We start from the raw sequence: 25,228 nt of genomic DNA, 5'->3' as shown, positions 1-25,228 counted from the left end.
CGTGATTACCTAGCAATAGACATTGCAGTGAAAATGCTACTCTTGCAGGACTTTGCCATTTTCTTTTCTTGGTTCTTAAACCTGCTCATGACTGAAAGCTGTGTTTCTCCTTTTAGAGTTTTAAGATTTGTTGTGGTGTCTCATGAAGCAGACGAGCAGGTCCTAGATTAAGTCATACAGTGACTTGACCAATGAGCAAGTAAAACCAATACCTGTTTATCTTCTACCTCCTCCCCACACACTTCTTTTTTCAGTCTTGTATTTGCATGAGCTTATTTTAATTATTATAGCGTCTTCATTTCCTTTCAGTCTACTGATGACTGCCTTCACTGATGTTATTCTGTATTGCTGGCAAAATAATAATGTTTCCTCTTATGTATTCATACATTATCCATGAAGACACAGAGTGACTGTTTTTAGAATTACCCCATTACCTTAAATGGAAAATAGCTTTCGGCGATTTTTTTTTCTCCATTTTCCTAAGACCCACAATTACGGTGAATTCACACAGTATACACCTTTGCCAAGAAAACAGAATTCAGGGGTGTTCAGTATTTGTTCTGTCTGCAGCAGATGTATAGAATGATCATTAGGAAGACTTGCACCAGGATCAACTCTGTAAGCACTGCTTTCTCTGGGTTTCCCTTTCAAATGACTTTCTCAGCATCTTGTTTTCACTTTCTGCTTCCAAATTAGCCTTCTACTTATGAGTACTTTCCATTTGGTTGTATCCATCTTTAAGTATTCTTCATTAACCTTTCTCATCTCTTAATCTGTCTTATTTTAGAATATCAAATATGAGAATTTAAAAGATAACTTTTTTATATCTGCAGTACAGTGATCTACTGTCTTTTTTTCTGAGCATATACTGAGCTACAAACAAATGGAGTCATAAAAGCAGAAACTTTAGAGGTCATTTATGTTACCAGTGAGCAAACTAAGGCCCAGAGACATGGTGCCATTGCTCTGAAGTGCCTAAATGGTATCATCAGGACAAATATTTCTCTCCTTCTGAATGTCAGAGAAATAAACGTTTTGGTGAAGACATAAAGCAGCAGAGTTCTTTTGGGGCTGATGAATAGAGATTCAGCACATAAATAGAGCTGCCCCTTGGTTAATCTCTATTGACAGCCTTTCAAATTTTTCTTGCGTTATGTGATGACCCTTCTTCTGTGCAGATCCTTGATCCACGAAGGGATGGATGTGTTTGAGGGCTATAATGTTGGTGTGTTTGAGGTTCCATTTTACAAAATCAGTGACCAAGTCTGCTTTGAGTGAGTGTGATCTTTCATATTCTCATTCAAAGGTCACTCTTACAACTGACCTCATTGCTCTTTGTGCAAGCAATGTTTGTATTCTGATGAACTTTTGGAAGAGATGTGTATAAAAAGAGGTTTGCCATATTTTCAGACACACAGGAATCCTAAACAGCTCAGATAAAATCTTATATGAAGACTGTATGTGTGCTTTGGGAGTTAGAAAGTGATATGAAAAAAATTGTCAGCTTATTTATTATGTAAGGATTAACACTTTGTCCAGGAGATGGTACCTGAATTACATTGAGTGAAGCTGAATCCTGGTGAGAACTGGCTCAACAATGTCATAGCTACTTGCTATTATCTTAATTTCCTTGAGAGCAGAATAATGGAGAGAAAAGAGTGAAGTGATATGGGGATATTCTAATTTTTCCAAAAGCATGTCATTTATAATTTATCAAAACGTGGTATCTGAGCACACAAAACATTAAGCAATGGGTATGGCAATTACCAAGTTTCTCATGAAAGGAATAAAAATATGTGAAACCAATTGGATTGCTCTAAGTCAGGATTTCATTAAAGACATTTAAGTTCCCATTAAAGGATGGTAATTCAGTGAAGTTCTTTCAAATATTTAGTACATTTAAGTTTCTTCCCAGTTATTTCCACTGACTAGACATTTAGATTCTGATGACTGAGAGCTAATTGAACAATCCATCTTATGAGAGTATTACAGTGAATTAAAGAGAGATTTTAATATTGTTTAAATGGAGAAGGCTGGGCTAAGCCAAGATGCCTCATATAAAAAATGGAGAAATGGATCATAATATGAAATGAGTAAAAAAAAGTGCATAGAATACAGAACAATTCAGAGTTAGTCAGAGCGCTACTTTATGGTAGGGTCAAACAGAAGTTTGGTTGAAGGAAGACCCTGCAGACCAAGGAGAAGAGGTATTGAGGTATTTGCTTTGTAAAACAAGAATGTGATCCTGTGCAAAAGTGCTTACATCCTGAACAACTCAATATATGACATACCCAGGAAAAGTTCAGGTATTATTTCTGTCAATAGGTATGATACTAATAAGGCCCTCAGGAAAAAAATGAACTTTTAGTTAAAAACCTCAAAAAACTGTCTCTCTAAATCAAATATAAGACTTATTATTTCTTTCCCATACCACTGAAAAAAATTTACAGATTACTTTAGCAAACCTACAAGGTTACAACCTACATGATGCTTCTATTTGTATATATTTTGAGCAAATACAGTAAAAGCTTAAGATCATTTTTGGGGGGCACAGTTAAGTTTAGAGAAGGTAGTTAAAACATCTGAAGTACACAGAAATACCTTCCTGACAACATAAATTGAATCAAGAAGCAATAGACATAGGAAAGAAAGTTTACAGATAAAAACCTATGAATCTTTCTAAGGATTATAGCACCAGTGAATCATCTTCTAAGAAAAAAAGGGATCGAAGCTTTATTATTAGATGAGACACTTCAGACCAGGCTGGACAAAGCACTGGGAGGGTTTTCTGTAAAGGCAATCCTGCTTTGAGAGGGTGGATGGACCATAGAACAAATCTACTTGTTGGACTTCATCATCCAGGTGCAATTCACTGGAATAAACTCAGCAGGAAAAGGGAAAGATAGAAAATGCCTGTGCTGGGGTGAGCTCATAATTGCTCCACGCTCCAAGCTTTGCAGCACAAAACAGTCATTCCAAGCTGTCATTATCTCTTCTTTGTAGTGTCTTATGGATCATTTGATTAAATAAAGGCATGTGCACCTCTGTGCTGAAAATAGAGAAAAGGGCTGTCTCCACACACAACCATTGTAAAGACACAGGCTATGTCTTTCTCTCCAGTTTCATAGTGTCCGGGTCTCATTTAGAAGGATTAGGTTTCACACAGGTTAAAAAAAAAATCCAGGATAACAAAAGCCAAGGATTATTTGCACACAACAGGGAGCAGATTGGTATGACTGAGTGTCCCTTTAGCCACATGTTAAGTCTAAATAGACTTTTTTGGTTTGGTTTTCTGTTTTAATCAGGATCTAGAATAATAGGAATTTATTATTAGTGATCCAATTTTTTAAGGAACAGATTTAGTAAACTTTATTCATGAAAATTGGAATTTAGAGATAGTCTTAATTTATATGCAAAACTCCACAACTTCACCACCTTTTTAATGAGACTATAATTTATGATGGAGTGCAGCTAACTCTCAACTGCTTTTGCTTAACAACATATGCTAGAGGTATCACCTCTTGAAATTTTTTTCTTTATTTAAGCCCTTGATTAGCCCTTCTTAATAACCTATACCCAAGGTTGTATTTCATCTAAATATAAGTCAAAGTGTTTCAACAAATCCTATACAAATTAAATGCATTTTTTGAGTTGAACTTATTAGACTCTGTCCAAAAATTGAGATGTAGTGGGAAAAATAAAAAATTAATTATCAGCAATTCCAAATTAAAATCTCTGCTTTGCCAATTTTAGTCATTTGGCATTAGGTAGGGTATTTATCCGGAGAAGGCAATGGCACCCCACTCCACTACTCTTGCCTGGAAAGTCCCATGGATGGAGGAGCCTGGTGGGCTGCAGTCCATGGGGTCGCGAAGAGTCGGACACGACTGAGTGACTTCACTTTCACTTTTCACTTTCATGCATTGGAGAAGGAAATGGCAACCCACTCCAGTATTCTTGCCTGGTAGGCTGCCGTCTATGGGGTCGCACAGAGTCGGACATGACTGAAGCGACTTAGCAGCAGCAGCAGCAGCAGGATATTTATCTTCTCTGTTTCTCAGTTTCTGTATCTTAAAAACACTTGTCATGAAAAACACAAGATTGTGAAAACTCCAGCACTTAATAGCTGCTCAGTACATCTTGATTTCTTTTTGTGAACTAACCTAATTCAGTCCTCCTCATTGATATTAGTAAAGCTGAGGACTCCCATCATAATACTGTCCAGCTGCTCTAGAATTCAATTAATAGAAACTTTTAGCTCCACTGTGATAATTTCTTTCCATTTTTTCTTTTTCAGCTCTATCTTTTTTATCCACCTCTTGTTGGAATTGGTCTTGGTAGTGAAGGGAACTTTGGGTTTGTTTTTTTTAGCAGCAAAGACAGCAAAGATAAGTGTTACGTGGGGCAAAATTTCTGTTACTTTAGGAATATCTCTTTGAATATTAAAAGAGATTCACATGCGGGATGCAGTTACTATGATCATAGTTATTGCGTGTCCATGCAACATTTATTCTCCTGGAACTTTATCACCATTTTGACATTGGAAGAAGTCTCCCAAAATTTGAGGGCAACAGACTTGGGGAAATTATTTTTCTTATGACTTTTCCTGCTGTACTTCTTTTCTCTGCTATACCTGTTAACAAAACCCTGAAACCACTCAAGCGGGATCTATCACCATATAATCTGTCCTTTATTTCCTTGACCATTACAGCATAATGTTACTTAAAAAATGGTGGCTGCAAACTCTCGTTGCCCTGGCATTTGTCTTCTTTGTGCTAGGAGACATTTTCTGACAGTGACTTGAGATGCAAATACATATTTATTTCAAATGATTTTTTGCTGGAGTGATGTAAACTCTGATTGACATGAGGTGTTGAGAGTTGCCCAAAGATTTCCCCTATGGCTCTGATCGTTCATTTCCATCCAGACATGCGGCAGGCCTGCTCTTCCTGTCCTGGGCTTCTGCAGAGCAGAGCTTCAGAGTACTCATTACCAAAATGCACAAGTAAGTTCAACAAGTTTGTTTATTTTTTTTTCTTCTGAGCTTGCATGAGCTGTGAACTCTTATGGCTGACTTACTCTTCTGAAAACCATCCCCTATCCTAACATCTTTTATGTGTATGAAAAGGGATTGAAATCTTAAATTCATTTTCAAGGCATAATGTACATAAACTAATATTCTGTTTAAATGCCAGCTCGCTAATTCTAAAATCTTACATGTCATTGACTAATTACTTCAGACTTTGAAATTTACATTGTCACCTGATATCTTAATATTGTTTATTAAATATGAACTTGGATGGATATTCCTTATAAGAATGGATCTCCAACTTCAGCGTACAGGAGAATCACATGTGCACTTGTAGGAGAAACACATGAAGTGCTGCCCAAAAGAACTGAATCACATCCAGGAGGATCAGGCCTGGTGATTTCAACAAATGGCCCACAAAAACTTGGGAATTACTGCTTTAAAGGTTCAAAGAGTACTTCTTCCTTTTATGGAATTGGTTCTTTGCTTCAAAGCTGGGTTGGTTTTCCTTTTTATTCTTCCTTCCTTTTTGCTTTCCCTCCTCTAATAGAGTCCTATTTCAATAAGGATGTAGTTGAAAACATTATCTTAGATGATGAGAACCCACTATAATATGTTGATTTTACTGAGAGGTTTCTTAGATGTATTTAACATTCCTTGTCCTTTAGGTGCTCAGTGAGTAACTTTTGGTTGACTGGTTATCAATCATTCAGTTAATATGTATTATTTAGATATATCCTATTAGAAAAACCATTAGCAAAGGAAATAATAAATGAACCATATAATTTCTCAGGGACCTCCTACTTTTCTCTTTAAATGCTCCAAATATCCAGACCAATGTGCTTTCCTAATCGGTAAATTTAGAAGCAGGACTAAAGAAGGACTTTAATTAGCATTTATAGCATCCATGCCAGAGAATGGATGTCTGCAATTATAGCAATTAATAGTAGTTGTTAGAACATAGGAGAATCCCAGTGCACATGTACCTCAGAACTTTTAAAATGGGAGGGGGCTGTTCTCACACTTCAGTGTGCATCAGAACCCCCTCCAGTGAGGAATGGTTACACCAGAGCAATGGGCCTCACCCCCAGAGCTGATGGTTCCATTGTTTTGGGACAGAACTAAGGAATCTGAGTTTCTAACAAGTTCCTGGGTGACACTGATGCCATTGGTCTGTAGACCACACCTGGAGAACTTTGCTGTATGGAAGAAGGAAGCTTAAAACAGAGAAGCAAATGATTCAGAAGTTACCATGGGGAGTATTAAAACTACTGCCTTTAAAAATTTGCTTGTTTTAGTTGTGGCTTTCCATTTGTTCCCCAATGAACAAAGTTCCCCTGAAACTTTGATGTAAAAAGTCAACAAAACTAATAACTATCTTAAGTGGATAAAATCTTTGTTTATAGAATGTACTTTTTAACATTCAGGCCCCCAACACACCCCCCCTGACCACCCCCATCAGACACACAGAGAGTGGTGCTCTTAGCCCATCAGGGCCTGGTGTACAGTCTAGAATCCATAGGTAAGAAAACTGAGGTCTAGAGAGGGAGGACCATGCCCAAGTCACATAGTCAGAAATTGCTAGGAAGATGCAAGTAGACATTTGTGCTAAGCCCTTGTCTCTTTTCCTACTAGTAGCCTAAGTTTAAATTCTTAAAGAGGTGGGAATACCAGATCACCTCACCTGCCTCCTGAGAAACCTGTATGCAGGTCAAGAAGCAACAGTTAGAACTGGACATGGAACAATGGACTGGTTTGGTATTGGGAAAGGAGTACGTCAAGGCTGTATATTGTCACCCTGCTTATTTAACTTATATACAGAGTACATCATGAGAAATGCCATACTGGATGAAGCACAAGCTGGAATCAAGATTGCCGGGAGAAATATCAATAACCTCAGATACACAGATGATACCACCCTTAAGGCAGAAGGTGAACAAGAACTAAAGAGCCTCTTGATGAAGGTCAAAGAGTAAAGTGAAAAAGCTGGCTTAAAGCTCAACATTCAAAAAATAAGATCATGACATCCAGTCCCATCACTTTATGGCAAATAGATGTGGAAATAATGGAAATAGTGACAAACTTTATTTTCTTGGGCTCCAAAATCACTACAGATGGTGATTGAAGCCATGAAATTTAAAGACACTTATTCCTTGGAAGAAAATCAATGACAAATCTAGACAGCGTATTAAAAAGCAGAGACATTTTAATACATGCCAACAAAGTTCTGTAGAGTCAAAGCCATGGTTTTTCCAGTAGTCGTGTATGCATGTGAAAAGTTGGACCATAAAGAAGACTGAGCGCCAAAGAATTGATGCTTTTGAACTGTGGTGTTGGAGAAGACTCATGAGAGTCCCTTGGACTGCAAGGAGATCAAACCAGTCAATCCTGAAAGAAATCAATACTGAATATTTTTTGAAAGGACTAATGCTAAAGCTCCAATAATTTGACCACCTGATGAAAAGAGATGACTCATTGAAAAAGACCCTATTGCTGGGAAAGATTGAAAGCAGGAGGAGAAGGGGATGACAGAGGACAAGATGGTTGGATGGCATCACCGACTCAATGAACATGAGTTTGAGCAAGCTCCGGGACCTGGTGATGGACAGGGAAGCATGGTGTGCTGCAGTCTATGGGGTCGCAGAGTCAGACATGACTGAGTGATTGAACAACAACAAAGCCTAAGTTTATATCTTCCCTCTTTACCTTGTATTTTTATTTCAAGTTCCTATTATTCAAATATAGGCTAAATATTTACCTGTTTTATGACTATGTGTGCATAGTCGCTTAGTCATGCCCAACTCTTGCAACCGCATGGACTTTAGCCTGCCAGGCTCCTTTGTCCGTGGGATTCTCCAGGCAAGGGTACTGGAGTGGGTTGCCATTTCCTGCTCCAGGAAATCTTCTTCACCCAGCAATCAAACCCGGGTCTCCTGCGTTGCAGGCAGACTCTTTACTGACTGAGCTATGAGGGAAGCCCCTTTATGACTATGCAGTTAGTCAAATCACAGCCAAATTACAAAGTCTCTATTTAGAAAATAACCATTTAACAAAATAAATATTGAAAAAAATCACTTTAAAAATGATATTAGGTTAGTATGTCTTGAGACCTCCCCCCTTTGTTTTTCTTTTAGCTTTTTATACAGGTCGCTTTAATTTGCACATTCATTAGCCCTGTTTTTGTTAAGCAATTGTCTCCCTCCTCTACCCCTTAACTTCTCAAGTCATTTTGGGACTGTTCCTCCAGTCCCAAAGCACATTTGCTAACAGCTAGTGGCACTAGGTAAAGCCTCCATGAAGTTCATTCTGTTTTTGTGAAAGCGTGATGAATTCTATGGAAGGCATTCCTTTTCATCTTAAAAGATTCGTGTTCTCATGTCAAGAGGAGCATGCAAGCAAGTGTTTCAGACATGGTACCATTTAAGAACCTCACTTAGCATTGCTAACCACAGTCGCTTTGTAACCTGGATTGTACCCAACTGTTATTTGACGACCGCAGTGTATGACTTGTGCTGCTAGAGTGTGTAGAAAATGTCCTAAGAATATCCATCTGCAAGCTGGAACATTGTAAGTATGAATACATGTGCTCATATGGCAGAGAAGTAGAAGGTGATGTCATGTATTAGCCATGTAGGAAAGTGTAGACCGGAATGTTGTTTCAAATGTAATCAACTCACCTTTACTGGAGAGCACCATTTAGTAACAATATATTTAAATCATGATTACTTTTAAACCTTGGGGAGAGTCTCTGCCCTAATGACAAATATTGGAAGAAGCTCAGAAATAAAGGTCAGAAATACTGGTTCTAGTCACATATCCATCATTTATTAGGCCAACCACTCTGAGCCTCAAATCCCTCATCAGTAAAGTGAAAATAGCTGTACTTGCCTTTCTACTTCATAGACTCTTAGTGGAAACCAAATTATATAATGTATATATATGCACTTACAAATTCTGAAGCTCTATATAAATAAATAGTTTTTAACTGCTTGGTCTTTAAGATAACTGTTTCTTCTTACTTGCCAAAAGTTTGTTTCTTTCTTTGCTACTGCTGCTGCTGCTGCTACTGCTAAGTCACTTCAGTCTTGTCCGACTCTGTGCGACCCCATGGATGGCAGCCCACCAGGCTCCCCCATCCCTGGGATTCTCCAGGCAAGAATACTGGAGTGGGTTGCCATTTCCTTCTCCATCTTTGCTACTAATGCTCCTTAACAAAAATTTCAGTCCCCCAGTTGACAACTTGATTCTCTAGAGTCTGCTGTGGTCTCAGTAGCAGCAGAAATAGATAGATAGGTAGACAGACAGACAGGCAGACACATACTGAAATTGATTGCTGCACTATATGAAATAAGTAGCATGAAATCTTAGAATAAAGGAAAACTTGAAGATTATTTGGTGCAATGAATTCTGAACAATGATTTTAATCTGAGGTATCATTGGTTCAAACAAAATCGATGAGGTAACCCAGTGGATAAATCAGATGGGAGCAGGGGGCTTCACTGAGGTGGGGTATGAGGTCCTGTGGAAGGTACAGGTGCTCCATGTAACCTCGATTTCTCTTCAGATCACAGGTGACATTGCTCCTGGGCTCATGGAGGTGAGGGATGTGTAGGCAAAGCCTTGCATTGATATTAATAAGGCAGAATCACCAAGCAGAGTTGTTCAAACTTTACTGGTCACCAGGATGGGGAAGTATACAATGTGATTTAGAAAGATTTCCATGGAAATGTTCAAATATTAAAAGTATTATCTTTTGAAGAATGTAGTTTTCATTTTCCTAATAAGCATCCTAAAATGCATGACTTTTGATGATAGATAAAAATGGCTATGGCATTGCTATGGTGTAGGAAAAAAGTAAGAATTCAGAGTGGGAGGGGGAATTATACAAAATAGACTATAACTTTAATGTAGAAGGAATTAGGCCAGAAATAGAGATAATCCATAATTTAGTATAGTACTTTGAGATTGGAAGAAACATTGAATTTCTTCATGAAATAACTATAAGTGAAGAAAATGTGCTTAACAACATGAAAAATATAGCAATTTTTATGAGACTTCTTGGTTTTGAATCCAGATTGAAAAGGTCTTTAATATTTTAGCTACTTTTTCTGGTTTGTTTTATATGCTGTTTAGTTCAAAGAGATTATGTGGCCATTTTTAGACTTGCTGATTTTTAAAACTTTTGAATTTGTCCACTGATTTCAATATTGTCTTAGAATCAAGCAACTGAAAATTATTAAAGAAAATGTTCAAATACTAAAGTGATAAATAAATCCAGAAACATATACCTGCCAATATAAATCACATAAGTAATTTTAAAATTTTGTAATAAAAGTTTCAGGCATAAGCAAGACATCTTAGGAGGAATATTGAGTTTATTCTGTTCTATGATTCCTTAGTTTTTTAGTGAGCTGAAACTCAGTTATCTTCTCTTGTAGAAATAAAAAAGCTTTTAAATTGCTTGAATAGAACTTAAAACTAATCTTGGAACTAAAAACCACCTGTAAAATCCTTTTGTAAGATGAAAAAAGAGATTTAAAAAAATCATTACTGACGATTGCTAGCTGTGTTTATTACGATTTGTAATAATAAAAACTTTGAAGCAGCTGCGACAGGAAAAAAAACTGCTACCAATTAAAAGTTATATATCACAGTGTGGGTGAGGCCTTTTATATTTATATATTAATACATATTTAAACACAAGCATATTTGACACATGTGCAAATATCCTTCAATAGTCTTCAAGCATCTGCATGTAATTCTGAGTTGAAAAACTAGACTTTATTTTGAGTACACACCTCTTTTACACAGCAACCTTAAATTTATGAGATGATCATTTCATCAGTATTGATTATAACCTATTAATCATTTTTAATTTCAAAAACCCATAACTGCCAATTTTTTATTTTTGAAAAACTGTAGCAACAGAGGAAAGGGTCATGCCAAATGTGGTGTTTTGGTTTAAAGGACAATAAGCTAATTCTGTTTTCCTTCACCACAAGTTTCAGACTCAAAGTTTACGTCTGTCAGATGTGCACAGAAAATCACACCTTTGGAGAGGAATCGTCAGCATCACATTGATTGAAGGGCGAGACCTCAAGGCGATGGATTCAAACGGGTTGAGTGACCCCTATGTGAAGTTCCGACTTGGGCATCAGAAGTACAAGAGCAAGGTGACCTGTCTCTTTTGTGTTCCCGTCAGTGCTTGGAAGGCAGTGGCTGGTTAATAGCCACACTCTTTGAGACATGAAAACACTGGACACTTTTTAATGCTTTACAGAACTGCTTGTGAACATTATGTCAGGAAACAGGATCAACAATTGTATTGCATTTCTTTTTGTGCTATGAGACCTTTGGTAAACCGTTCCTCTATGTCTCAATTTCTTCATCTATCACACAGAATAATACTAGAAACTATCTTTTGAAAAAAAAAAAAGGCTGGAGCAATCCCAAGTCAATGCCTGGAGCATAAAATGCTCAGAGAGTGTTGGCTGTGCCTGATACTAGCACACAAACTACAAAGAGCATCATTTGACGTGCAGTAAAAATCTTCACGCAGTACTCAGTACTCTGAACCATGTTATTCAAAGTGACTTACACTGACGAAGATTGCAAGGTTTTAAAATTTCATTCAGAAATCAAAGGGCCAAGTTTCTGCTGCCACTACAGCAAAGTTACTTTGCCTCTCCATACTCCCATTTCCTCATCTGTGAGAATGAGAATGAAGATAATGCCTACCTAATAAAGTTATTGAGAAGATGGAATACTATATGTCATGTATGTAAAGGGTTTAGAATATTGCTTTGCCCACATAAATAATCAATTGTAGTAGCTGAAGGAAGGGGAAGAGTAAACACATTGTGTAATAACACATATTATTAGTAATAACATATTAAATAATCATATTATTAACAGAAATAGTAATAATTAGTAAAGGTCAGAGTTGTCTATATGTGACAGTTACATTTCTCTGAGTTATATCTAAACACAACCTCTTGAATGATCAGCTTCTCCAGCTAGTATGCATTGATAGCTTGGGATAATTGATTGCATCCATCTTGTATTAAAAATCACTTTCTCCTTTGGGAATATCTTCACCTTTACATCACAATTTTTGTGAACTTTTTATCAACAGCCTGCCCAGGTTCATTTTGGCCCGGGGACTTCTCATCAGTAACATAGATGGTTAGAAATACCGCAGAGTGATTTGTTAGCAGGTTGATTGGTCACCTTGTTGAGTGTCCCCACTGAAGGAGAAGACATCACTTCTGACCTACAGGAAATCATATGGAGAAGACAATCCTAATAAACTGAAAACCTAGTCTTTTTTGGGCCAAACAAGCAAAACAGCCCACTCCCCCAAACACTGCAGGAGTTCATCTGAACCCAGTTATGAGACATTTGAATCATCATAGTATCCATCCAGTGTCATCTTTTTTTTTTTTTTTCTGCATTGGGCTTAATAATAACACTCTAAAGAAAGTACTGATTCCCCAAAATAGATACCTATGACCACTTTCATCTTGTCCTTTATCAATTAACATTATTTCCATGTTCTGATAGGCTTAAAACATTACTTATTTTTATAGTTCTGCTCTTTAGATGTGAAATATGAAACCCAGCTATGGACACGTGTCTCTCTCTGCTCTTTCTTTCCATGATGTATTGCAGATTAATTTCAGATTATGAACTTTAAAAATTGTGATTCATTTGCATTACCTCTGCACATAACATACTTCATTGCTTTCAAAGTCTTTACATCTGAAGATGTGTCTCTCATACATTAAAAAGAGAAAAGGCCACTACAGGCCTTCCTGCTAAAAAGAAAGAATAGAGAAACAAATATGAACGAATGTTGTCCAGCTCAATGAGGAGTGAAATTTTAAAACACATCAGTATTGGGTCACTTTATTCATTGATTCCACCAGGTGTCTAATCTAAATACTTGAAGGTACAAAATTGCACATCAGATATCCTTCTTGTATATGCAACATGGAGATTATACACACACACACACGCTCATATTAATTCACAAGCATTTTTGGCATAGCGCCGTGGGGCAAGAGATCTGAAACTCTACTCAAAGACTTGAGTTATAATCTAGGTATTAAAAGTTAATGACTGTGGCCTCACTTAAACTTCAGGTCTTGGTTTCTCCATGTATAAAATGGGGATGATACATCAGTGCTGTCATTCTAAGATAAAAGTTTGCCTGGCCACCAAAAACTGACTTTTCCCCCCTCCTACAGAACTTCGTTGTCTATTTTCTTCACTATTCTATTTGAATTCTATAAGATGGAAGTAAGGGGGGAAGAAAGAAACTCTAGAAATCCTCATCTCCCTTTTCTATAAGATCACAGACTTTGAGCTATATCTTCATGCATTAACTGGTTATGTAAAACAAGCGCTGTTATCTGAGTGAGCTACTTCACTTGGAGACTGTTGGCCCTTTCTATATAATTCGTGTCTCTCATCTGTTGTTCACGATGAGGAGAAGGTGCCTCTTGGTCTTTAGGATACGTCTTTTTGGGTTCTTTCAGACCATATGCAGTAAAAATGCTGACATCTAATGTCCATCATTTCTGGAAGCTCTCATTCAAATCTCACATGCTTTTCTAGGTAGGACCTAAAGTTTGATTTATGTCTCAAGTTGCATTTTTTAAGACTGATACCAATGAGATAGTAATGACATTTTGGTTTTTCCAGATTATGCCCAAAACATTGAATCCTCAGTGGAGGGAACAATTTGATTTTCATCTCTATGAAGAAAGAGGCGGGATCATTGATATCACTGCCTGGGACAAAGACGCCGGGAAAAGGGACGACTTTATTGGCAGGTTTGTGCAATTTGGTATTTTTGATTCATCCTAGAGAGGGTAAGGTTTTTAAGAAGAAAATTTAGTCTAAGTCTGGTATTATAACTGGTCTTCACTGTTTCGAAGCAAGGGATCTTACCATGGGAAAGCAAGGCTTGGGTGACCTGAAAAATAGATTTTGAAGACTGATCAGTAGGTGGCAGTTTTGACCAGTTGATGGACAGGCTACTTGAATTTGATATCCAGAAATTTTTTCCCGATGTTGGGGACATAGTGCATGAACATTACAGGAGTTGAGAAAGAGGAATCTCCTTTGATGTACAATGCTTAAAAGGAACAAGGAGCATATTCATAGTGTGCAGAGTAATCGGAGATGATATTGCTTTCCATAAAGCATATTGTGACCGTAAAATGTATTGTTTCATCCAGCTCCCTGCAAGGTAGAGAATCTTGATAATCTCCTAGGAGTTCACAAATCTCCCAGGAGTTCAAGTGTTAATGAAGGAAGTGTGTAGGTGAGGCAGATCCATGTTAATCTGATAATGCAGTGAAGAAAAGAATATTCTGAGGCTTGCATGATATCTCTGCAGAGTTCAGTTCAGTTTAGTCACTCAGTCACGTCCAACTCTTTGTGACCCCATGGACTGCAGCACGCCAGGCCACCCTGTCCATCACCAACTCCCGGAGCTTACTCAAACTCATGTCTGTTGAGTCAGTGATGCCATCCAAGCATCTCATCCTCTGTCGTCCCCTTCTCCTCCCGCCTTCAATCTTTCCCAGCATCAGGGTCTTTTCCAAGGAGTCAGCTCTTTGCATCAGGTGGCCAAAGTATTGGAGCTTCAGCTTCGGCATCTTGACAAGCTAATTTTGAAAAACTGTTTGAATTATATGATTGTTTTCTTACTTTTACACCTATTTTTGTATTTTCAGTAGTTACATATGTGTCTTTATAGCAAAACATATTGAAATATCAATACTGAGATAAAACAGTGTACAGAAGAACTTGTTTAAAAACTTCTTTCTTCATTGTGGTTCACGTGACTTCCACGTCTCTAAACATACAACCTGAAGAAATGCACACATGCTAATAATAATAAAGGGGAGTTTACACCAGGAGAACAAAACACAGGAATCCAACTCAACATATGTATCTTTTTGTCTTTTTCCTATTCTAAGAAAGATGTTTTAAACAATAGTTTTCTTCATCGGATTACAGAATGAGAGGTCAAAGATGAGCTTCAGTTAACCTTTAATATTTTACTTACAAAATGGAACGAGAAAAACACCACTAATCTTATGCCGTGTTACATTTCAATCCTTTTTAAATGACAAGCCTTTACTGCATGTTTTTTTCCCTCTAGTAAAATACCGTTTTCAGGGTTTTCTTAATGGTCTGTCTTATTCTCTTTGGGCTGTACCAGCAGCTTGCTGCTGCTGCTGCTGCTGCTAAGTCGCTTCAGTCGTGTCCGACTCTGTGCAACCCCATAGACGGCAGCCCACCAGGCTCCTCCGTCCTTGGGATTCTCCAGGCAAGAACACTGGAGTGGGTTGCCATTTCCTTCTCCAATGCAGGAAAGTGAAAAGGGAAAGGGAAAGCTTAAGTAACAGTAAAGATCTGTTCATACACGGAATACATTTTATTATGAATATGTCTGTTTCTTTTCCCCTCAATATGCTATGAGCTATTTCGAGTAGATACTGTTTTAGCTATTCCTTGAATAATTCATTCATTTTCATAATTTTTAGCAACATTAGCTCTATTCAGTGACCACCAGAATGACTGTCATGTGTAACACACTACCTCAATCTCATTGCTTTGTATTCGGATTTTCTTATATCAGTAAAATCATGACATAAATCATAAAATGTATTGGCTTCTTGTACTCCTGGGTCCACACTCCATGAAGTCCTTCTTTTCCTATTTTCCATTTTTTCCATGATAACATGCACCCTTTTAACAACTCTTCTTTCTTTGAAAGGAATCTCCAAGTTTGGAAATGATGAAAATTTCTAAGCCCATTTTTATAATTTTTGGTTGTGCTGGGTCTTCATTGGTGCGTGTGGGCTTTCTCTAGTTCCAGTGAGCAGAAGCTCCTTTTAATTGCAGTATATGGGCTTCTGATTGCAGTGGATTCTTTTGTGACAGAGCACAGGCTGTAGGTGCGTGGGCTTGAGTAGTTGAGGTGTGCGGGCTTAGTTGCCCTGTGGAATGTGGAATCTCCCAAGATCAGGGATCAAACCATGTCCTCTGCATCGGCAGGTAGATTCTTATCCACTGTAGCACCAGGAAGTCCTCTCAGCTCATTTTTCACTGACCTTTCCCTTTTCCTCATTAGATAATATTACGTATTCCTCAACGGCAGGCCTAATTATTTGAAGAAATGTTTGGCAGAGAGGTAGACCTGTGTATGCCACTTCATCTTGTTTCTATGGGTGTATCCCTGTTTTGGCAGTTTTTGAGAGAACAGTGATAAATGGCACTCTGAAGATAATAGTGATTGCTCTAGACAACTAGGGAGCTAAGAAGGTCTCATGAAGTTTGGAAAAAGAGAAGAAATCCATTTTTGGAGTTTCTAGGTTGGGGAACCTGTGCGAGTCCTCACAGGTGCTGAGGGACTGGTGTGCCCTGAGAGGGCTTGGAAGCTCCATACCCCTTACCACATACCTCCTGTGCATCTCTTCCATCCGGGACCATATCCTTTTCTAATAAACTAGTTATCTAGTTGGAAGTGTATCCCACCCTTATTTTTTAAGTTGTTGAAAGTGCTTCAGTTCAGTTCAGTCACACAGTCGTGTCCCACTCTTTGCGACCCCATGGACCTCAGCACGCCGGGCCTCCCTGTCCATCACCAACTCCCGGAGTCCACCCAAACTCATGTCCATTGAGTCCGTGATGCTATCGAACCATCTCATCCTCTGATGTCCCCTTCTCCTCCTGCCTTCAATCTTTCCCAGCATCAGGGTCTTTTCAAATGAGTCAGCTCTTTGCATGAGGTGGCCAAAGTATTGGAGTTTTAGCTTCAACATCAGTCCTTTCAATGAACACACAGAACTGATCTCCTTTAAGATGGACCGGTTGGATCTCCTTGCAGTCCAAGGGACTCTCAAGAGTCTTCTCCAACACCACAGTTCAAAAGCATCAATTCCCCTGCGCTCAGCTTTCTTTATAGTCCAACTCTCACATCCATACATGACCACTGGAAAAAACATAGCCTTGACTAGATGGACCTTCTTGCATATAGTTTCTGGCTTGGGCTCTGCGTGGGTTGTTGGATGACTTCTTTATGCCCATGGCTATTACACAGGGGAACTTTACAAGCAGGATCAAGGAGACCTACTCCAGCACCCTTATTGCTTTGATGGACACAACTGTGTGCTCTGCTTCCCAGTGTCCTGGTTAGATAAAACTGGCTTAGATGGAGAGTCAAAATACTACCTTTAAAGAATTATAAGGATTTCTAAAACTCTCATTTATTTTGAATGACTTACTCTTATTTCCAGTTACATTTTTGTTGGGAAGATCCCCTGGAGAAGGGAATGGCAACCCACCCCAGTATTCTTGCCTGGAGAACTCCATGGAGAGAGGAACCTGGTGGGCTACAGTTCATGGGGTCACAAAAGAGTTGGACACGACTGAGCGACTAACACTATTTGGCATCAGCTTCACTAAAGAAATTCACATTTGGTCATCTATCAAATATAATTCCCTATGAAAGCAATTTGAGCCAAGAATTTTTAGAGTAAACAGAGCACAGATAGACAAGAAGACTCTTAGGACCACTTTTGAGTATCAGTTTGAATCCTTTTGCAGAGTAAAGGGAATTATTGTTGAATCTGGGGTAATCAAAGGTGGACAGTAGAAAATCATTGTATACTCTGCTAATTTAACAAAGATACCTGTGGCAGAAAAAGGAAGTGACTATGGCAAATACCATTATTTTCAATCTAGTTGATGACCAGAAAGCAGCCGAAGCTCTTGATCACTCACTTCATACTTACTAAATTGTACTTTACACACATCCTGCCGCTGAAAAAAAATACATTACTAGATCAAAGTAGAAGGCAAGTAGATTTGCATGTGTTTATGTGATGGCTGTGTGGTAACAGTCGAAATAATGCAGATTATAACAGAATCCCTTGATCCTAGAATAGTTTAGAAAAGAATTGACTTACCTTCTAATTAAATTTGAGTTCTAAGATTAAAGTAACAGGAGCAAAAGTGTCCTCATGGTCTTCTGTGTTCTTTTGCAAGTACTCTTGCAACATTCTATGTCTATATTAAATTATTTTTAATTAATTTATTGAAATCTATTTTACATGAAATATGTAAATTGAAGCTGTACAACATGTTGATTTAATACATTTATATATTGTAATACAGTTGCCATTGTAGCTATAGTTGGTGCCTCTATCATGTCACATATTATCTTTGTGTGTGTGTGTGTGTGTGTGTGTGTGTGTGTGTGTGTGTGTGTGTATGTGGTGGAAATAATTAAGATGTGTCTCTATTCACTTAAAAGTTAGAGACTTCTGGGAGTTGGCTGGTAGCTGGCAAATAAATTTGAAGTTGGCTGTGGAGGGTAATGCTGTCCCATTAATGTCTATTAACTGTTTTTAAGGATCCTTTTTGCTCCTTCTCAAGTACACCAGACATCTTCCCACCTCAGGACCTTTCCCTCCATCTCCACGTGTCCACCTGTCTAGCTTCTTTACCTACTTTAGGTCTGTGCACAAATGTCACACCACCGATGCAGCCATCCCAACTCTATGTAAAAATGAAACTTCTTTCCCTTGACATCCCATTTCCTTTATCCTGCTTTGTTCTCTGCATCGAGGTCTATCATCATTGGACAGACTATGCATTTCACTAATTTTATCATTTACTTCCCATCAGTAGAATGTGAGCTTCGTGAGGGTGGGAATTTTTGAGTTGTGTTGTTAATCGTGGCATCCTCAATACCTAGAAAAGCAAATGGCAAATAATAGGTGCTTAAGAAGTATCTGCTAGATTTAACTTTACACACCTGAAGCTTGATTGATTGCTGGAATTATGGCTCTTCCTTCTCTAAATAAATATAGAATTTGACAGCAGATGTTAAGGCAACAGTAGTTAGAACAACATGTCTTAGTGGAAAGTATAGAGTTGCAGTACAGTTAAGAAAGATATTTGTATATAATTCAAAAGGGAGAATTAATGAGTTAAACTGTTAAAGTGTCTGAGTGATCTTTGTACTTGAAAAATACTGAGTGTTTGCATTTGAAAAAAAAATGCCTATCCATTTACAAAGATATTTATAATTTTTTATCATAATGTCTAGTGAGTTAATGCTATCTGGTTGTTAAATTTTACAAAAAAATTTAAATTTACTATGAATGGAAAGAAACAACAACAATAATAATGTTTTACACTGCAAGGGGAACTACTATGTACTTTAGCTCAATATTAGGGTAAAACAAGGGAGGTTCATATTATACCAATTTTGCAGGTGCAAAAAGCGAGGTGTTTTTGAGGTATAGCCAAATGGCTCAGCGACTGCTCAGCTAGTATGAATTTGAGGCAACTTATCTGAGATTCAAATCCAGGATTCCTGACTCTAGAATCCATGCCCCTTTCACTTTGGTCTCATATTCAGTATGTTCTGGAGCCATTAAGCGCTTGATAAAATGCCAGGTGGGCAGTAAACCCACTTGGATGGTGTGTACCATACTGCAAGTTTGAACAGCAAATTTTACCTGTCGCTGAACTACAGATTTCAAGTGAAGGTGAAATAATGTTAATCTGTGAGTAATTATTTAACTTTCTGATCACCTGCATTTTGGCAGGCAAGACGGACTGCCACCTTTACAATAATCAGCTAATAAATCCTCATGATTGTTACACTTTTATGCAGAGCAGTAATCTGAACAAATTGGCTGCTGACAGCTGTGGTAAATTGCTAAGAATGAGTGCTGTCAGAGAACAAGTTGTTTTTATGAACGTGCAGAATAAGTAAATCCCATGTCAAGCAATTTCATTCAGTCGGAGTTATTTGCAATCCAATATAGCAAGATTTATAGCATTATTTATTAGTGTGCAAAATGCTTGTTTATCTTTAAAGTGGCATTGATTTGGTGCCCATATATTTTCGGTTGGTGGATTGCTCCTAACTTTATTTGCTGCGTTGTTATCAGGGACAAGACATTGATACTGCCCACAACAACAGAGTGCTATAGATGCAAACTTCAGTAGAAAGTTCTATTTTAACACAATTTTTCTTAGTAATATAAAAGAAAAAAAGTTATTCCAAATGGGCAAGTTCTGGGTGAAGAAAAATGCTTTCAAATGCTATGACCATAAAAATAAATCTGTGACTCTGTAATTTAATGCCAAAGGAAAGAGAATGCGGAACGAGTAGGCATACACATACGTCTCTCCAGATACAGTGTGGAAAATGAGGAAACAGCCTTTGACTTTGTATATTAACCAAATTAATGTTTCTTAATTGAAGGACATTGCATGTGAGCGTTTGACACTCTGTAGGTTCTGATTTGCAGTGATTCTTATTTGTGATATAAATACTACAGTGATTATTCTACTTCCTACTTATATCAGAGTAGAAGCAATCTCTGCTTCATTATTAATTTGAAAGCACAAGATAACTATTTAGAAAACTCTAAACTGAAGAGAAGTTTTAATGGAATCATTGTGTTTCACCATTTTCCTTACTAGGGACTGAGTGAAATATTTCATTTGGGAGATAGGTAATGTTTCGATAAAGAATGGAGTGTCATTGATTCTTGTCTTGGTTTGTCGTTAACTCAAGTCAAATATATTGAGATTTCAATCCATTTTCTTTCATGACTTACTATTTTTTCTTCTGAAGACTTTCTCAGAAAGTTTATACTCACTGCAGTATTTTATATATGATAGACAAAGTTTCCAAAGACAGTTTCCATGCATCACTGTGTGTATGTTAAGTAGCTTACCTTCTAGGCAATGAAGGGGAACCTCCCAAGTTTGTATTAATAGAAGTATGCTCTGATAAATCCATCTCCCCAAAGACAGTTGGACAGTGACAACTGCTGACAATGCAGTAATTGCATTGCTGCTGCTGCTGCTAAGTTGCTTCAGTCGTGTCCGACTCTGTGCGACTCCATAGATGGCAGCCCACCAGGCTCCCCCATCCCTGGGATTGTCCAGGCAAGAACACTGGAGTGGGTTGCCATTTCCTTCTCCAGTGCATGAAAGTGAAAAGTGAAAGGGAAGTCGCTCAGTCATGTCCGACTCTTAGTGACCCCGTGGACTGCAGCCCGCCAGGCTCCTCCGTCCATGGGATTTTCCAGGCAAGAGTACTGGAGTGGGGTGCCATTGCCTTCTCCAGTAATTGCATTAGCATTTAGTAATGTCAGGTGGCGTGTACACGGCATCATCATGAAACTTGAAAAACTTTAGTGGTTACCTGTTGAATTCTTTAAAATGCAAAGATTCTAAAGAGTTACCTATCATATTGATTTATAATATGAGATCTTATGCGTTATTTGTTTTACCAATGTAAAGTAGTTCTCAAACAGTAAACCTCAAAAAGTTTTCTAATTTTATCGATAAATTTGGTCCAAATTATGTAAACTGTGTTTTTAGAAATTCTCCCCCACAAAAGAAATCCTGTAGAGGCTTGTCTTCCTGTCCCAAGGCTTTGATTTTGTTTTATTTTGTTTTTTAATTAATTGACTTTTTATTGAAGGATAGAGGCTTTGTTTGTAAATGTTCTCTTATCTGGTTGACTTCGTAATATCATGAGCAGGCACTTCAGGGCACAACACACACTTAGAAGTTCCTTGTTAGAGGAGATATATATTTCTGTTGCAGATATTCTTCCTGATAATTTAAAGTTGATTTTGGTGGAATTCTTGTTAGACCTGATTATGCCGCACCCCCGGTTTGTAAATCAGAATCAGAATGTAGCTGACACAGAGCTGGGCGAGGAGGAAATGTGTCAACTCTGGGTGTTCTTGTCCATCATTCTGTTCACTTATGTTTGTCCAGTTAGCATAATCTTCAATCCACAGTTTCTTTACAGGGATCTTTATTGTTTTCATTTTTGTTTTATATTGGAGTATAGTTGATTTACAATGTCACATTAGTTTCAGGTGTACAGCAAAATGATTCAGTTATACATATACATACATCTTTCTTTTTCATATTCTTTTCCCATAATGGTTATTACAGAGTACTGAGTAAGTTCCCTGTGCTATGCAGTACATCCTTGTGGGTTACCTATTTTATATATAGTAGTGTGTATATGTTAATCCCAACCTCCTAATTGACTGGTATCTTTTAAAGCCATTGTCCATTTTGTGAGAACTGGTTCACTTAAAGCTAGATGCTATAATCTGTAAACCCACCTCCCTGGGCACGTATCATATGGACTGTGGTTCAGTGGAAGCCAGTCACCAAGTTCAGGGGTCACTGTCAGCTCCTCTATGTCATGCGGCTGCTGCTCGTCACTCAAGATACTTGCCGGTCGCGTGTGACATACCCAATGCACAAGCCACCGGTGTGAATGCAGGTATAAAATATTTATGAAGCTTGAATCCTAGTTTTATTTTTTTAATTTTCTGTCTTATTTTTAAATTAAAAAATACATAAATGCATTCAAATAGGCCTAACATTTGCTTCCTGTATCTCACATGTACGTCACTGGTGCTAATCACAAAACTTTTATCTGGGTTGGTGACTGGCTTAGGCAGATGGAAAGGCGGTGAGAAAAAAGTGATAAGAATACTGAACATTTTCTCCTTGAACTTAGGGGAAAATGTCACCAAATAAATGTGATGTGTTCCTTTCACATGGCCAAGTAAGTGCATATAGTTTTTAAAAAGAGCAAAGAATTTCAAGCTTTGATATGGAAGTGAGGAAATGGGGTTTGAGGTCTTAAAACCATCACTTAATTTCTCTGAGCCTCAATTTCCCATTTTGAGGTCTTTAAAAACCATCACTTAATTTCTCTGAGCCTCAATTTCCCATTTGTGGAATGAAAGAAAGTCGCACTCAAATCTCTTTCAGTTTGAGTCTCTTTTGATTCTTCTATTGATAATTCATTGATGAGTTCAGTTCTGACAGTAAATTCTAAAGTTGTTCAATATCAAACTAAGGCATATGAGATAATAAAACTATATAGTGTTTACATAGTGTTTCATCTTTTCACAGTAGTTTTTCATCTATTGTTTCTGTATGCAAAAAGAAGGCATAAATGAGGAAAGCTGATGCATAAAAAGTTTAAGTGACTTGCTTAATATCACAATACTAATGAATAATTCAGCTTACAAAGTGTTGAATCCCTCAAATTTAACAGAAGCCTGATGCATAATGCAATTAATAGAAATAAATAGTTAATAAATGGGTGTTGGAAAGAAATCAATCCACTTTCTAGGAAGACAATATAGAAATGGTAGCATGAGCAAAACTGCATGCTGATTCTGACCCTGCCACTATCAAAATGGGTAGAATTTTGGCCTCTCTGAACCTTTATCTCCTCCTCTGTAAGTATTTTGGACTGTGGTTCAGTGGAAACCAGTCAACAAGTTCAGGAGTCACTGACAGCTCCTCTGTGTCATGCGGCTGCTGCTCGTCACTCGAGGTACTTGGCGGTCACGTGTGACATACCCGATGCACAAGCCACCAGTGTGAATGCAGGTATAAAATATTTGGACTGCGGTATTCTGACTGTATTCCCGGTGTTGGGCTAGGTGCCTGCCCTTGAGGTGTACCAAGAGATGGACAGAAAAAGACAACTGCTGCTTATTGCCCTGAGAATTAGTTAAAAATCAGCCAAGCAAAGATAGGTAGATACATCATCTCAGGTAGATGGGGTTGCTTCCTTCACAACAGAACACAAATAAGCAGGTGAGCCTTAGCATGGATGGTGGGAGAATTACAGACAAGCAGGAATTACTGAAATAGCAAGTATAAATCAACAAGTAAACACCCAAGCTGATGGTAGATTGTGGAGGACCCCATTGCCTTACTAAAGACCTTTCATAAATGGTGAGAAGCCAGGAGTGGGACATGGGCAGATTTGCTTCTTGGATATCTGTAACTGTCAGGATTGAATCGTGTTAATGGTTTTTGCATTAGACCGGGTTCCCTACGGCTTCCCTTGTGGCTCAAATGGTAAAGCATCTGCCTGCAATGCAGGAGACCCAAGTTTGATTCCTGGGTCTGGAAGATCCCCTGGAGAAGGAAATGGCAACCCAGTCCAGTACTCTTGCTTGGAAAATTCCATGGACGGAGAAGCCTGGTAGGCTACAGTCCATGGGGTTGCAAAGAGGTGGACATGACTGAGCGACTTCACTCACAGGTTCCCTAGAACACAGGGCTTGAAGCAGTGATGAGGTGCTGGTGCTTAAATGGGAGGTACAATCCCAGGCACTGAGGGTGAGAGAGAGAGAGAACATGATGCAGAGAAGACTAGAGAGTCATACACGGTGATATGTTACTGGGCTGGCCACGTTCCCAGAGTTTCAGAGACCCCATGGCTGCTCAGCAGCTGTGCACACTTGACCACGTGTGCACAGGCAGGCAAGATGGAGAATCCTGCTTTTGGAACAGTTTGTGAGAGAGAGAAAGTTACCTTCCCGTCTCCTATGCCATTGATCTAAGTTCACCCCATCAGGAGAAAACATCTATGTGGTTTCATCTGGTTTCTTTAGTGGTTGACCAGGAAGCCAGATCCCATACATACTCCTTAGTGCAGCTTTTCATCCAAGGGCAGAAGTGGCCTTAGAGGCCAGAAATTTGGGGCATGTGGCGTTTGGGCCTAGATGCACAGTGGCAGCCGAGGGGAGCACTCAGCCCATTTGGGTAAGTGAGAGTTTTGACCGTCCGAGGCCAGTCCTGGGTGAAAGACCTCTGAGGACTCACACCCAGTTGACTGGTCACAGTTGGAGGATGAGGAACAGCCCCTTGGAAAGACCCAGTCAAAGGCAAAGCTAAGACAAAGCCGGCAGCTGAGGACCCACCCAGGAGTTCCATGTAGAACCCAGATATAAAACAAGAAGTGAGAGGAGCTGTTCTTTGAACCCACACCCCATTTTTCACCCTTCCTCCATCCATGGTGACTAGGATGCAACCCCTGACCCATGCTCCTTAGAAGACAATTTGAAGATTAGATTCTTACATTCAGACTTTTTTCTTTGGTGAGGTGGAGGCATAATACATCTGAGGAATAGTATTTCATTACCTGGAAGATGAATTTGTTCTCATACCTTTTTTGATATGTGGAATTATAAAAAAGGAAGATGTGTTGTTGTTGCTGCTCTTTAGTTGCTAACTCAGGTCCAACTCTTTGTGACCCCATAAACTTCAGCATGCTAGGCTTCCCTGTCCTTCACTGTATCCCCAGAG

General features: G+C 38.5%; 1 protein-coding gene across 10 annotated transcripts in view; it reads left to right on the top strand.

Annotated features, from left to right (window-relative positions):
* The window catches only part of MCTP1 (multiple C2 and transmembrane domain containing 1), a 1,071,916-nt gene that overhangs the window by 333,774 nt on the left and 712,914 nt on the right, over positions 1-25,228 (top strand). For 6 of the 10 annotated variants that reach the window (XM_059888261.1, XM_059888262.1, XM_059888263.1 and 3 more), the window contains exons 8-10: positions 4,928-5,005; positions 11,032-11,202; positions 13,736-13,866. In XM_059888261.1, coding sequence (XP_059744244.1) covers positions 4,928-5,005; positions 11,032-11,202; positions 13,736-13,866 — 380 coding nt within the window. The remainder of the gene's footprint in view (positions 1-4,927; positions 5,006-11,031; positions 11,203-13,735; positions 13,867-25,228) is intronic. The other 4 variants (XM_059888265.1, XM_059888264.1, XM_059888269.1 and 1 more) reach the window with 1 other exon arrangement.

Source organism: Bos taurus, chromosome 7, assembly GCF_002263795.3.
Source record: "Bos taurus isolate L1 Dominette 01449 registration number 42190680 breed Hereford chromosome 7, ARS-UCD2.0, whole genome shotgun sequence".
NCBI classification, from domain to species: Eukaryota; Metazoa; Chordata; class Mammalia; order Artiodactyla; family Bovidae; genus Bos; species Bos taurus.
The sequence above is the reverse complement of the archived record's forward strand: the minus strand, read 5'-3'. Positions and strand labels throughout refer to the sequence as shown.